The following is a 10,853-nucleotide window of genomic DNA, read 5'->3' as shown; positions in this document are numbered from 1 at the left end:
CCTGCTGCTGTAATGCTGAAAGCACGCAGTAGTTGAAATGGGACTTAAAAGGGAAAAAACCTCCAAGATGAGGAAATAACAGTCAAGAGAGAGAATCTATAAAGATTTCCTGTGATTTCGAGGAGGTCAAATTTCTGATATCAACCATGAGTAGTTCCGTGTCTTTGCTACATGGAAGTAAGACGGGGATGGACAGCAAGACATGGATGGCCCCATGAGCTTGAAGAATGAAACTTTCATCTGTGATTAAAAAAGGACAATATTGCCCTCTGTGGGATTGAGCAATCCCACTTCTTATTGATGTGTGAACAACGTAGGGAAGCCCAGGAGAAACACGTATCCTAACAGTAAATTCACCACAAGGTAGAAGGAAATACAAGGTTGTTACCAACCCTGATTTGTTTCAGTGTGAAGTATTTCCTGTCTTACAAGCTCTGTCTCACAGAGGAGGCTTTCAGAGGAGTTGACCAACGCTGGATAGCCGTGGCAGTTTAGGAGCACAATTTTCACTCAGCATTTTGGGGTTTGTTTGGCTTTTAATTCTTCAGACAAGAACAGTTCCAAGAGGCTGGAATGATCTTGCCAGGTGCAAAGTTGAACACAGCATTTTTTATGTTCAGAATTACCGTCTGAAAAGCTGGCTGACTTGAATGGCTTGGGTCACTGTGGCCTCCTGGTCATCGTTACATACCCTCCCCACCCTTTATTCTATTTTTTTTTGTGCTTGCTCTAATAAATTAACAAGAATCCTGGAATATATATTTTTTCTTCCTGCTTATTGGATGTTGTACTGCTGACTGTGCTTCTCTGTGGCTGCCACGAGCATGCTTATCTCTCTCTGATGTAATTCAAACCGAGCACTGCTGGTTTTTGGTAGGGATTTGTTTGTGATGGGTACAAAGTTGAGGAACAGAACAGCGTCGCCAGGCGTGTGAGGTGACCTGTGAAGTCAAAATATTCTGCATTAGGGCATTGATCAGTGAGCTGCAGCCGGGGTTGTTTCTGTGGGATAATTCCCTGAGGTATTTGAACTATGCAAAGTGAGGGGTTTTTTTGAGATGGTGCAGGAAATCTGTACTGATATCCTACACTGGTTGAAGAGTGAGTGTTTGCTACTGCATGTTCTTGGAATCAAAAAGTAGGAAACCCAAGAACACGGTGACTTTTTGTCATGTTGTGTTGCTCTTGTTTCTGAACAATACAGAGTGGGGTAAAGAGGGCTTTTCTAGTTCACAAGACTCATTTCACATTTACGCTGTGTAGGTGTGATATTTTCAAAGAAATAGCAAAATTGTTTCACTTATTTTTAAAGAAATAGGTGAAGGTGTTTAAGCAGAAAGGTTTTCCCCTTGGCTTTTCTTCTCATTGGCCTTTTCCTAGTGACCGGAGACATACCTGGCCAAGAGTCCAGAGGCTCTGAGGCTGAATTTATAAATAAATCCACTGTAAGCCTTGCTGGGCCAAGAAGTGGCTGCTGCTCATTTTCTTTTACTCTTCCTTACTGCACTACATTTTGTGTGGCTACATTTATAATTTCACTTAATAACCGTGAGAAGATACTCTACGAACATCGCGTGCTCTATATCAGTTTGGAAATGGAAGCATGTAATTGGAGAGAGTTGAAGCCACTTCAGAATCTCTGTCAGAATAGCTTATGTAGAGCTTTTTCTCATTTGCAACCCCAATTAAAGATTAGGAATAGCCATGCAGATAATGAAGTTTCTTTTATTACACTTTGCTCTCGGGCTGTGCATGAAGATAGTTGCCGTGCCTGCAAAATTTAGCCCTGCTTTTTGTGCTTCATTGCAAGTAGACTGGGAAGTTTGGGTTAGACTGCAACAGAAAAAGTAACTAACTAAATGCAATAGCACGTTGTGGGAGAGGTTTTAGAAACTAAAGGTATTTGATGCCAGTTATGAACGCAGGTTAATGACTGTTGCTCAGTTGCTCTGATGTTAAAATAGGTGTTTAGTCTCGTGTGGCAGCCGTTTCACGTTCTGGCTTCACATCACCAGACTTTTTCATTGTTCTGTTTGTTTTTTTCTCCTGTTTTCTAGGTCCAGGGTCAACCCCTAATGGTACAAGTGAGCGGAGGGCAGCTGATCACGTCGACGGGCCAGCCCATCATGGTGCAGGCTGTGCCCGGGGGTCAGGGCCAGACAATCATGCAAGTCCCGGTTTCTGGCACTCAGGGGCTGCAGCAGGTGAGAGAACTTCATTTTATTTATTGCAGAGAACGTACCGTTGTGTTCTCACCTTGTCAGGTGCCTCAGCACTTAAAGTGGGCAGAGAGGGTTGTTCTCCAGCTCGGGGTCGAGCATTGAGCTTGCGTTACAAGTGCAAGGAAAATTCTGGGTGTGTTTGAGTTTTATATTTTATGGGAACGTGCAAACATTTTAAATAAAGTCCATTGAAATACAGCTGGAGTTGGCTTGGCGTTTTTTGATTGATTTTGTAAAACTTATTTTTAGTTTTTAAATTTAACTGGCCCTTGCAGTACACTTGGTTATCTGGTGCCTACTCAGTTTATGGCTCAGAAAGAGAATTTTATATATTTACGAAAGCTTCTTGAAAATAACTCTTGTTTTTGTGTTCATCTAATGGCTGAAGGTGAATTTAACCATTTCCATTGCACAGAAGGTAAAACTATAGAAGGTAGAGAAGATGGATTTTGCTAGAAGCAATTGCCTCAAAATATTTCTCTAAAAGAAAGATTTTTAATTAAAGGGTATTTGTCAAAACCAAAGGGAAGAACTGTAGCAATGGCATAATGAAGGTGTTCTGGTGATTTGAGAGTGGGATTTAGAGATCAAGTTCAGCACAGTCCAGGAAGACACATGATATCTTGGTGTTTTGAGAGGTTTATTTAGTATTTATTTAACTTTTCTTTTGTTGAATGCTTTGTGTTAGACTCTTTACAACCTGGTTCTTGGAGGAAAATCTGTAACTGGATTTTTAAACACAAACCTTGAACCATCTTCCAGTTGCTCTTTTTTTAATCTGAGAAATGTTCCACGTTGGTGGAAAGACTTCTCTGCAAAGCCGCAGACAACTTGTGTGTGTATCCAGGAGCACTTCTGTGTGCTGGATAATTAACACTCTACACATCTCTTAAGTCCTGGTCCTCTCTCTTTTTTTTTTTTTTTTAACCTGAGTATTATTATTCCTAGTTCCATGTGAATAGCTTCTTTCTTTTGACTGTTTTATTGTGTAAGCAGTGGAGAACTGCTTCGGGCACGATACCACCAGCATATTCCCTTTCCTCTCTTCTGTACAGCTGTGCCTGCTGCGTGGCAGGGAGGAATGCATTCAAACACGTCATTTTAAAATGGAAAAACAAACAAAAAAAAAAGAAGAATCGGTGCTTTCTTTTTCTTTGCAACAGTAAATCATCCTCAGAGATGATTCGGTAATGCTGAGGCCAAGGAGGGAGAAATAAGAGGCATAGTTAATGTTCCTTTCTGACTCTTTCTTCCACAGATTCAGTTGGTCCAGCCAGGTCAGATTCAGATTCAAGGTGGGCAGGCTGTGCAGGTACAGGGGCAGCAGGGCCAGACCCAGCAGATCATTATACAGCAGCCCCAGACTGCAGTTACTGCTGGCCAGACACAGGTAACTGCACCAGCATGAAAGGGTTTTCTTGAGAGAAACAGGAAGAGAAACTTGACAAATGACTTAAGGTGTGGTCAAGTAAAAAAAAAAAAAAAAAAGAGGAATTTTTAATATTGAGGAGAACTTGCACATAAATTTTGTATTTTTGTAGTGTTTTCATACGTAACTGTGGGGCAGAATAAATAGATTGCATGTTTTTATCCATTGTGTTTCTGTACTTTATTGGTTCATGGTTGTTTTTGTCTCTTTGTTGAAGTTCGAAAACACGAAGTATTGCTAATTTCATACTTGCGCCATTTTGTGAAGTAGTCTAGTCATACCTGAGTTTTCTGCCGATTCGTTGGTTTAGGACCAAAATTAAATTTCTGAGCAGAATTAACATATGTACAGTGAGACAGGAAACCTAGAACTTGTCTATGCGTTTTAGGTGTTTTACCTACAGTTCAATTGGTTTGTGCTCCCTCCTATTTCTTGATGCTGGTAATAAAGCAAAAGAAATAGATGCCTGAAACACCTTAAGCACCACGTGTTAATTCTGGACTTGTAAAATTTGAAAAATAAGCAATTTGTGAAGTTCCGGTGTTCTTTGTTTTGTTTAGACCCAGCAACAAATTGCAGTTCAAGGCCAGCAGGTAGCACAGGCGGCTGAAGGCCAGACCATTGTCTATCAGCCGGTTAATGCTGATGGGACCATTCTCCAACAAGGTAGGAGCTCGGCTGTGAAAGGAGTCTGGACTCCTCAATCCCTCTTTGATAGGTTTTTATTGCCGTGTAAAATGTCAAAGAAAACACTGAGTAGCACTGCGAGCGCTGCGCTGTGGGTTGGGGCGTGGTGAATGGAAGGAGAGACGTTTATGTTGTTACACAGGAATTCGGTCTGTTCTTTCCTCAGCAAAATCCCAACTGGCTCTTTGCTTTCCAAGGGCTGTTAGAAGAGAAAGGCTTCCGTTTGCTTCTGCACCTCAGAGTACGTGATCTCTTGTCTGACCCTGAGATTCCTGTGCAGATGCAGATGCAAAAAATAGGAAGTGTGAGGCCCAGGTGATGGAATTTAGTTAATAACTTGCAATGCTTTTCTCTCTGTTTTTGCATGTTACGGAAGAATGAATGAGTAAAAAACAGAAGTGGGAGTAATGGTGTTCCCTTCTTTTTGTGTGCGTGTTTTTGGTTTTTTTCTTTTTTCTTTTTTTTTTTTTTTTGTGTTTTATTTTCTTAAAGTTACAGTCCCTGTTACAGGCATGATCACCATCCCAGCAGCCAGTTTGGCTGGAGCCCAAATTGTCCAAACGGGAGCCAACACCAACACAACCAGCAGTGGACAAGGGACTGTGACGGTGACGCTGCCAGTTGCTGGAAATGTTGTCAATTCAGGTGGAATGGTTATGGTGTGTATTTACCTTTCCCTTGATATTTGTAAAAGTTGAGGTTTAAGATGTCTGGGCACAAACTGTTGTGTGCGGTGGATGTCGCCTTAATATGGTCAGTCTTCTCAGGAGCTGCCATTAGTTTAAAGCTTAATTCTAAGTTTTCAGTTTTAATGGCCTGTGTTCTGTTAGCATCTGTGTATTTTGTACTTTCTCAGATTATTGAGCTCAGAAATCGAGAAATTCAAACTACACACTTCACTGATTAGCAAAGGTATTTAAAGATTGAATCAACTGTTGCTTCTCTTGAAGATCTTTTAGTATTTATTCCTCTGATTCATAAGAGGGCTTTTCTGCCAATTCTTCTTTGTAGTGTGAAGCCTTTTAACCTGAGTTTAATTGTTCTTCCCCACTAGATGTCAGCAGCTCTACAAGTAATAGTTGCTCAAGAACTGCTCTGAAATTACCATATAAATTAAATAAGTGGCAACCAGAAAGAAAGAAAAGCAGTGGGCACGTCCTGTATGCTTAATTGTACAAGAAGCATTAATACGGCCATAGAATTGTACATTGTACTGAAATTTTACCATTATCAGAAAAAACCCAAGCACGACTGATAAGTAATTGATTTGTTTAAATTTGTTCTGCAGTTTGAGAACAACTTTATTACTCCTTTTAATTTAAGTAGATGCTTTATCTGAACAAAACCCACTACACTTTAACAGTTTCTTTTAAAAATTACTTTTTTGTATTCACTCTCTGTTCTAAGCTACAAGTGCTAAAAACGTCTTCTCTGTCCAGATGGTACCTGGAGCTGGATCGGTACCAGCCATCCAGAGAATACCTTTGCCTGGGGCAGAAATGCTGGAAGAAGAGCCCCTGTATGTGAACGCCAAGCAGTACCACCGCATTCTGAAGAGGAGGCAGGCACGTGCCAAGCTTGAGGCAGAAGGAAAAATCCCCAAAGAAAGAAGGGTGAGAATAGAACTGGGATCTGATCCGACCTTGCGTTATGAGACAGGCACAAAAGACCACCTGTGCTGGAAAACAAGGACTGGAATCTTGAAGTGTTCTTCAATTATTTCGTTTTGTTTTCTTTTGCTTATAAGCTATATCAGAGTATGCAGTGGTTTTAAGTCCCTTGGTGGCAGCCCTGCTTCTTCTACGTGCTTTTAATTGTTGGATGTGTGTGTCACTGTATTGCAAGTGGGCATTTACAGTAAACACTTTCATCTTTGGTGAAGGGCGGGGACTGTGTGGGCTTTTCTAGTGGTCAGGAGTTGCCTCTATGGCGAGCACTGAACTCGAAATAGCAGGCTGGTCTCTCCTTACCTCCTTCGTATTGTTGCAGAAATACTTGCATGAATCTCGGCATCGTCATGCCATGGCCAGGAAGCGGGGAGAGGGTGGACGTTTCTTCTCACCGAAGGAGAAGGACAGCCCTCACATTCAGGTAAGTTTTGTCTCTTCTTTGAATGAAAGGTGGAGTCACCTTATCTTACATCTGATGGAAAATTAAAAAATGTGAATATCTGATTTTTCACTGCATGTTGATTTACATTAAAAGTGCGAGACGGGTTTTAAAAGGAAGGGACACAATAGAGTAGAATTAGCAAATTCTGATTTGATTAGTGCTTTAAAACATTCTTTTGGCTTTAGCAGAAGAATATTTCTTATTCTGAAGTGGAATCCTTTCCAAATACTAGACCAGTACCGAGTCTTCCCTGTCACCAGAAACCACATGTTACTAAGGAATTATTAAGATTTATATATCCTGTTCTCTAACACTGCCCTGTAAAACACAAGAACAATAAGACATATGAAAAGAGGGGGCAGGAAGATCTCCTCTTGTCATGTGTGATTCTCTCTGCCGTTCTGGAAAAATGTTGGAAGTTACAACCCGGAATGTCTTTTGCATCTGTAGGATCCATCTCAGACCAATGAAGAAGCAATGACACAGATGATCAGAGTCTCCTAACCACCGCTGAAAGAAAAAATAAAGAACTGAACAGAATTCCCGTCCCTTCTGCAAGTCTGTCCTACCTTTCCTGTGTGTCAAGTGAGTCTTTCAATGGGACAATCGCCATATCACAGCCTGTCTCTTTTCTACAGAACAAGCGCCGCGTTTTCAGTACGTGGTCAAGATTTTAACTGCAGTTGACTCAACAAATGGAAACTTAACGCCTTTCGTGGTATCTTCTGATCCAGCACAAGGATTTCTGAGTCTGGCTGCTCATGCCTTTTTTTTTTTTTTCTTCTTCTTTTTTTTCTTTTCTTTTTTTCTTTTAAGCATCTCTTGCATTAAGATTGGCCATGGGTGAGAGTGTGCCACTGACTCAGTGATCAGCAATAACTCTGGCACACTGAAGCAGGGCCAGCAAAGACTTCTTGGAGTTACAGCCCTTCTGTGCAGACACATAATCCCGTTTATAGCAACCAGCACTGACGTGGCCACACCACAGTACTTTGTTTTCCCAGCAGAGGTTTGTTATATACTCCCTACACCTTTGGACTTCATTGTCAACTGACCTGTTCCCTGTTGTTGCATCTGTGCTTCTGAGACTGGCAGACCCTGAAATGAGATTGTTTTAAGTTCTACCTTGTACAATATTTAAACAGAAAGCTCTTAATATGTGAAAAGATCAGCCATCCAGTCACAACGATTGAAATATTTCAAGATTATTACAAGACTTGATATATTGTGTATCTGTTACAAGAAGTAAGGTGGGAGAAGGTGATGTAGGAATAAGGATTTCATTAGTAAGAGCAATGTCTGTGTGTGTTTTGGTATGTTTACTGCCAGTATTTGTTGCTTTGGAAGAAAAGGGGATGCTGATAAAAAGGATTAAAACTTTCAGGTGAGTCTCTTCCAAAGGATTTTTTTTTTCCTAATCTTCCTTGCAACCTGCCAGTCCAGTTCCTACAAAAAACTTTAAATCTGCACTCTCAGAGTGATAGCACTTGAGCGTCTTTGTGACGTGTTTCTTGATGTCTGTTCTAAATCAGTCCTGCAATTCCCTCGTTCTCCAGAGTGAGGGATTGTTTCCTGACAGCAGAGGCATAAAGCAGCTCAGCTCAGCTCATCCTGATGTAACTGAAGGACTGTTAAACAAATGAAGGCAGATATTGATGAACCTTTTAGGCTTTTTATAGACTATCCTCTTTAAATTAAAAAAAAGGAAAAAAATACGTGGCACTTAATGAAGGAGAAGTACTTACATTTTACGCTTGCTCCATTCTTACTAATTTGAAATTTGACCGTGGAAGCTGCAGCTCATTAGCATTGTAGCAGGTGTTACTTGCACCTTTCCATGCCCGTCTCCTCCCACCGTAAGTTTTACAGACACGCTGTGTATCACCTGCGTGCTCTAGTCCCATCTCTTCCAATTTTGGGGTTCAGTACTTAAAACAAAACTGCGTCACGGCAATTAAGCCTGAGATTGGAAAGACTGCCAGGCGTTGTTGTTGAGGGACGTGAGTATGAACCTAAATAAGGGAGTTGCAGAGGGTGAGGAGTTTTTGAGGAAAGCAGCCAAGGATGGGGGAGACTGGTTTAATTAAACTGGATGAACTGTTTTCAAGTGGCAAAAAAAGTAAATGCAACTTGAAAAATAAAACTCGTATTGTCTCCCCCCATGTTTTTCCAATTTACTGAAAGCTAACGACTAAATGCAGAACAGGAGGATAGAGCAGCATGTTGCAGGAGACTTGGAGGATACAAAAAGACAGACCTGGAAAATTATATCCACTTTTGATAAATGAGAACAACACTAGACCTAAGAGTACGAGGAGATAGGAAGAAATGCAAGAGAGGGAGCAGCAATGGGAGAAGTTAATTAGATTCTCCATTGCCAGGAGGCAATCTTGGAGGAAGAGTGTGCCTGTGTAGATCCTAAGGATGGCCATGTTTAGGTCAGCCACCCGTGGAGGTACGTAGCCAGTGAGAGAACAAAGAAATGCAGATTTGGTGTTTGCTGTTAGGCAGCTGGATTTTGTAAATGGAGTTCAGCTCATTTTTTCTGAATTTTTAGTTCCATGTTATTACCTTTACCACAGCTGTGACGTGGTGAACTCTGAAGCTAAGAAAGAAACTGTTTGACACGTAGTGACACCTGCAGCATGGGAGGAGGTGGCCGAGTTCTAGACATGCAAATAAATCTTTCTTCCAATTTTGTCTTAAATTATATTAGCAATCTAATGCTCTGCTCACAAATCTTGCATTAGGAATTTTTTCTAATGGTTTAAAAGGCATTTGTTTGCCTCCATTGCATTGATGGCATCTTTGGTGCCTTTGGTTGCTTCCGCCTTAAATTCCCGGCCAATTCGAGCATGGTGCTTATTTTCTTCAGTTGTCGACTATGAAACCCTCACGTGGCATTTCTTGTGAGGTCACCCATTTCAGGAAATATGTAGCTTTTTTAGTGAAGGAGTAACAAATTTGCTTTAGTCGAATTCACAGCATTATTGTAAATACATTTTGGGGTGTTTTTTAGAGCATCTGTACGTTTTGTCAGTAGAGTGTTCACGTGCTGGAAGAATATTTCTGTGCTGGAATAAGACATTTCTGCTCTTTAACTGATGGCTCATCTCTGTCCTGGAGAACCCCCTCTGAGAGTTGGAAGTTAGGGAAGCAAGATCGTTGCTCCTACATAGGTTTGTTTGTTTTTTGTTGTTTTTTTTTTTTTAACGAGTAATTACTTTTTTTCTAGAAGAACTTGTAAACTTCTTCAAAAGAGCTAGAATTTTTTTCCCCGAGAAGCCCTTCATATATAGGTTCTCTGATCCGTTGTTGTAGAATGTGTATTAAGACCTATGGATTTGTGTTATATAGGAAGTCTTAGCGTTAATACTTTAAATAGTGATGTGAAAGCCTGAGTGCTGTTGTCATATTTTTCATTTGCTTTGAGTTATGTGTATCACTTCTGAAATTAATGTTTGCTTGGTGAGATTGGAATTATTGGGCAACACCGTGTTACCAAAATTGTCTGCTTTCTTTTCTTGGGTAAATTTATTAAATTGAAGACGTCATCAGGTTCAAACCTCTGCAAGTAATTAAACTGAGAATTCTTTGTTGGATTGGCTACACTTGAGCAAAAAACTCCACTTTAGGAGTGCATAAAAGAGTAGATGAGGATAAAAAGAAGAGGCTCGGGGAAGAACGTGGTCGGTTGACCCGGAGAGCGCTGGAGCAACAAACTGATCAAAACCCAGTTTTCTATGAGTTTAAAGAATGGGATGTGGGAAATGGTCCTAAAGTGATGCTAAATGGCTTCGAGGCCTTGCATGTTAAAAAGAGGGGAGGGGGGAAACAGAAAATCTTTTATTTGTGAGTGGGTGTGGGAGGGTGCCGAGTTCAATGTAAGACAAAAGTTTGTATATAGTTAAAAGTTTATAATTTTTTTTATATGACGCCTTTTTTCAAGTGTATTTTGGTCTTTAATAGATGCAATTGTAAGTACTGTGTACACGATCCAGCTAATAAAACTTTCTAAACCGAGCAGCAGCGTTGGCTCTGTTTTGCAGCCCTCCTGCGACACGGAGCAGCGAGGCCGGGCGGTGGTTTTAGCGCCTGGGCAGCCAGCCAGCTTCCCTGCCCTCCGTGAGGGCACCTCGGCCTCCATCCTGGTGCAGGGCCGGGCCTGCTGCTGCTCCTCTGCCCGCACATCTTGGTGTCGGCCTTCCCCTCCCGGCCTGCCCGGCCGCCATCTTGCTGCCTGAGGGGGCTGCCCTGCCTGCCCTTGGGGCCTGGCTGCTGGAGTGCTGGAAGCGGATTGGCTGGGGGAAGTCCCGCCCTGAGTGCTCATTGGAGGGGTGTTGCTCCAGGACACCTCTGATTGGCTGGTGGAGAGGGCCTTCACCTTGCCCTCCTGCTTCTTC

The 10,853-nt window shown here is 41.6% G+C and overlaps 1 protein-coding gene across 6 annotated transcripts in view; it reads left to right on the top strand.

Moving 5' to 3' along the window:
* NFYA (nuclear transcription factor Y, alpha) overlaps positions 1 to 7,180 on the top strand; it is a 9,310-nt gene extending 2,130 nt beyond the window's left edge. For 3 of the 6 annotated variants that reach the window (XM_009874695.1, XM_009874696.1, XM_009874694.1), the window contains 7 exons: positions 2,058 to 2,204; positions 3,481 to 3,612; positions 4,212 to 4,317; positions 4,831 to 4,997; positions 5,778 to 5,951; positions 6,328 to 6,429; positions 6,901 to 7,180. In XM_009874695.1, coding sequence (XP_009872997.1) covers positions 2,058 to 2,204; positions 3,481 to 3,612; positions 4,212 to 4,317; positions 4,831 to 4,997; positions 5,778 to 5,951; positions 6,328 to 6,429; positions 6,901 to 6,954 — 882 coding nt within the window. In that variant the 3' untranslated portion in view covers positions 6,955 to 7,180. The remainder of the gene's footprint in view (positions 1 to 2,057; positions 2,205 to 3,480; positions 3,613 to 4,211; positions 4,318 to 4,830; positions 4,998 to 5,777; positions 5,952 to 6,327; positions 6,430 to 6,900) is intronic. The other 3 variants (XM_009874697.1, XM_009874698.1, XM_009874699.1) reach the window with 3 other exon arrangements.
* Positions 7,181 to 10,853: the final 3,673 nt, after the last annotated feature.

This window comes from Apaloderma vittatum, unplaced genomic scaffold (genome assembly GCF_000703405.1).
Source record: "Apaloderma vittatum isolate BGI_N311 unplaced genomic scaffold, ASM70340v1 scaffold8318, whole genome shotgun sequence".
In the NCBI taxonomy this organism is placed as follows: Eukaryota; Metazoa; Chordata; class Aves; order Trogoniformes; family Trogonidae; genus Apaloderma; species Apaloderma vittatum.
Note: the sequence above shows the minus strand (reverse complement) of the source record. Positions and strands in the feature narration are given on the sequence as shown.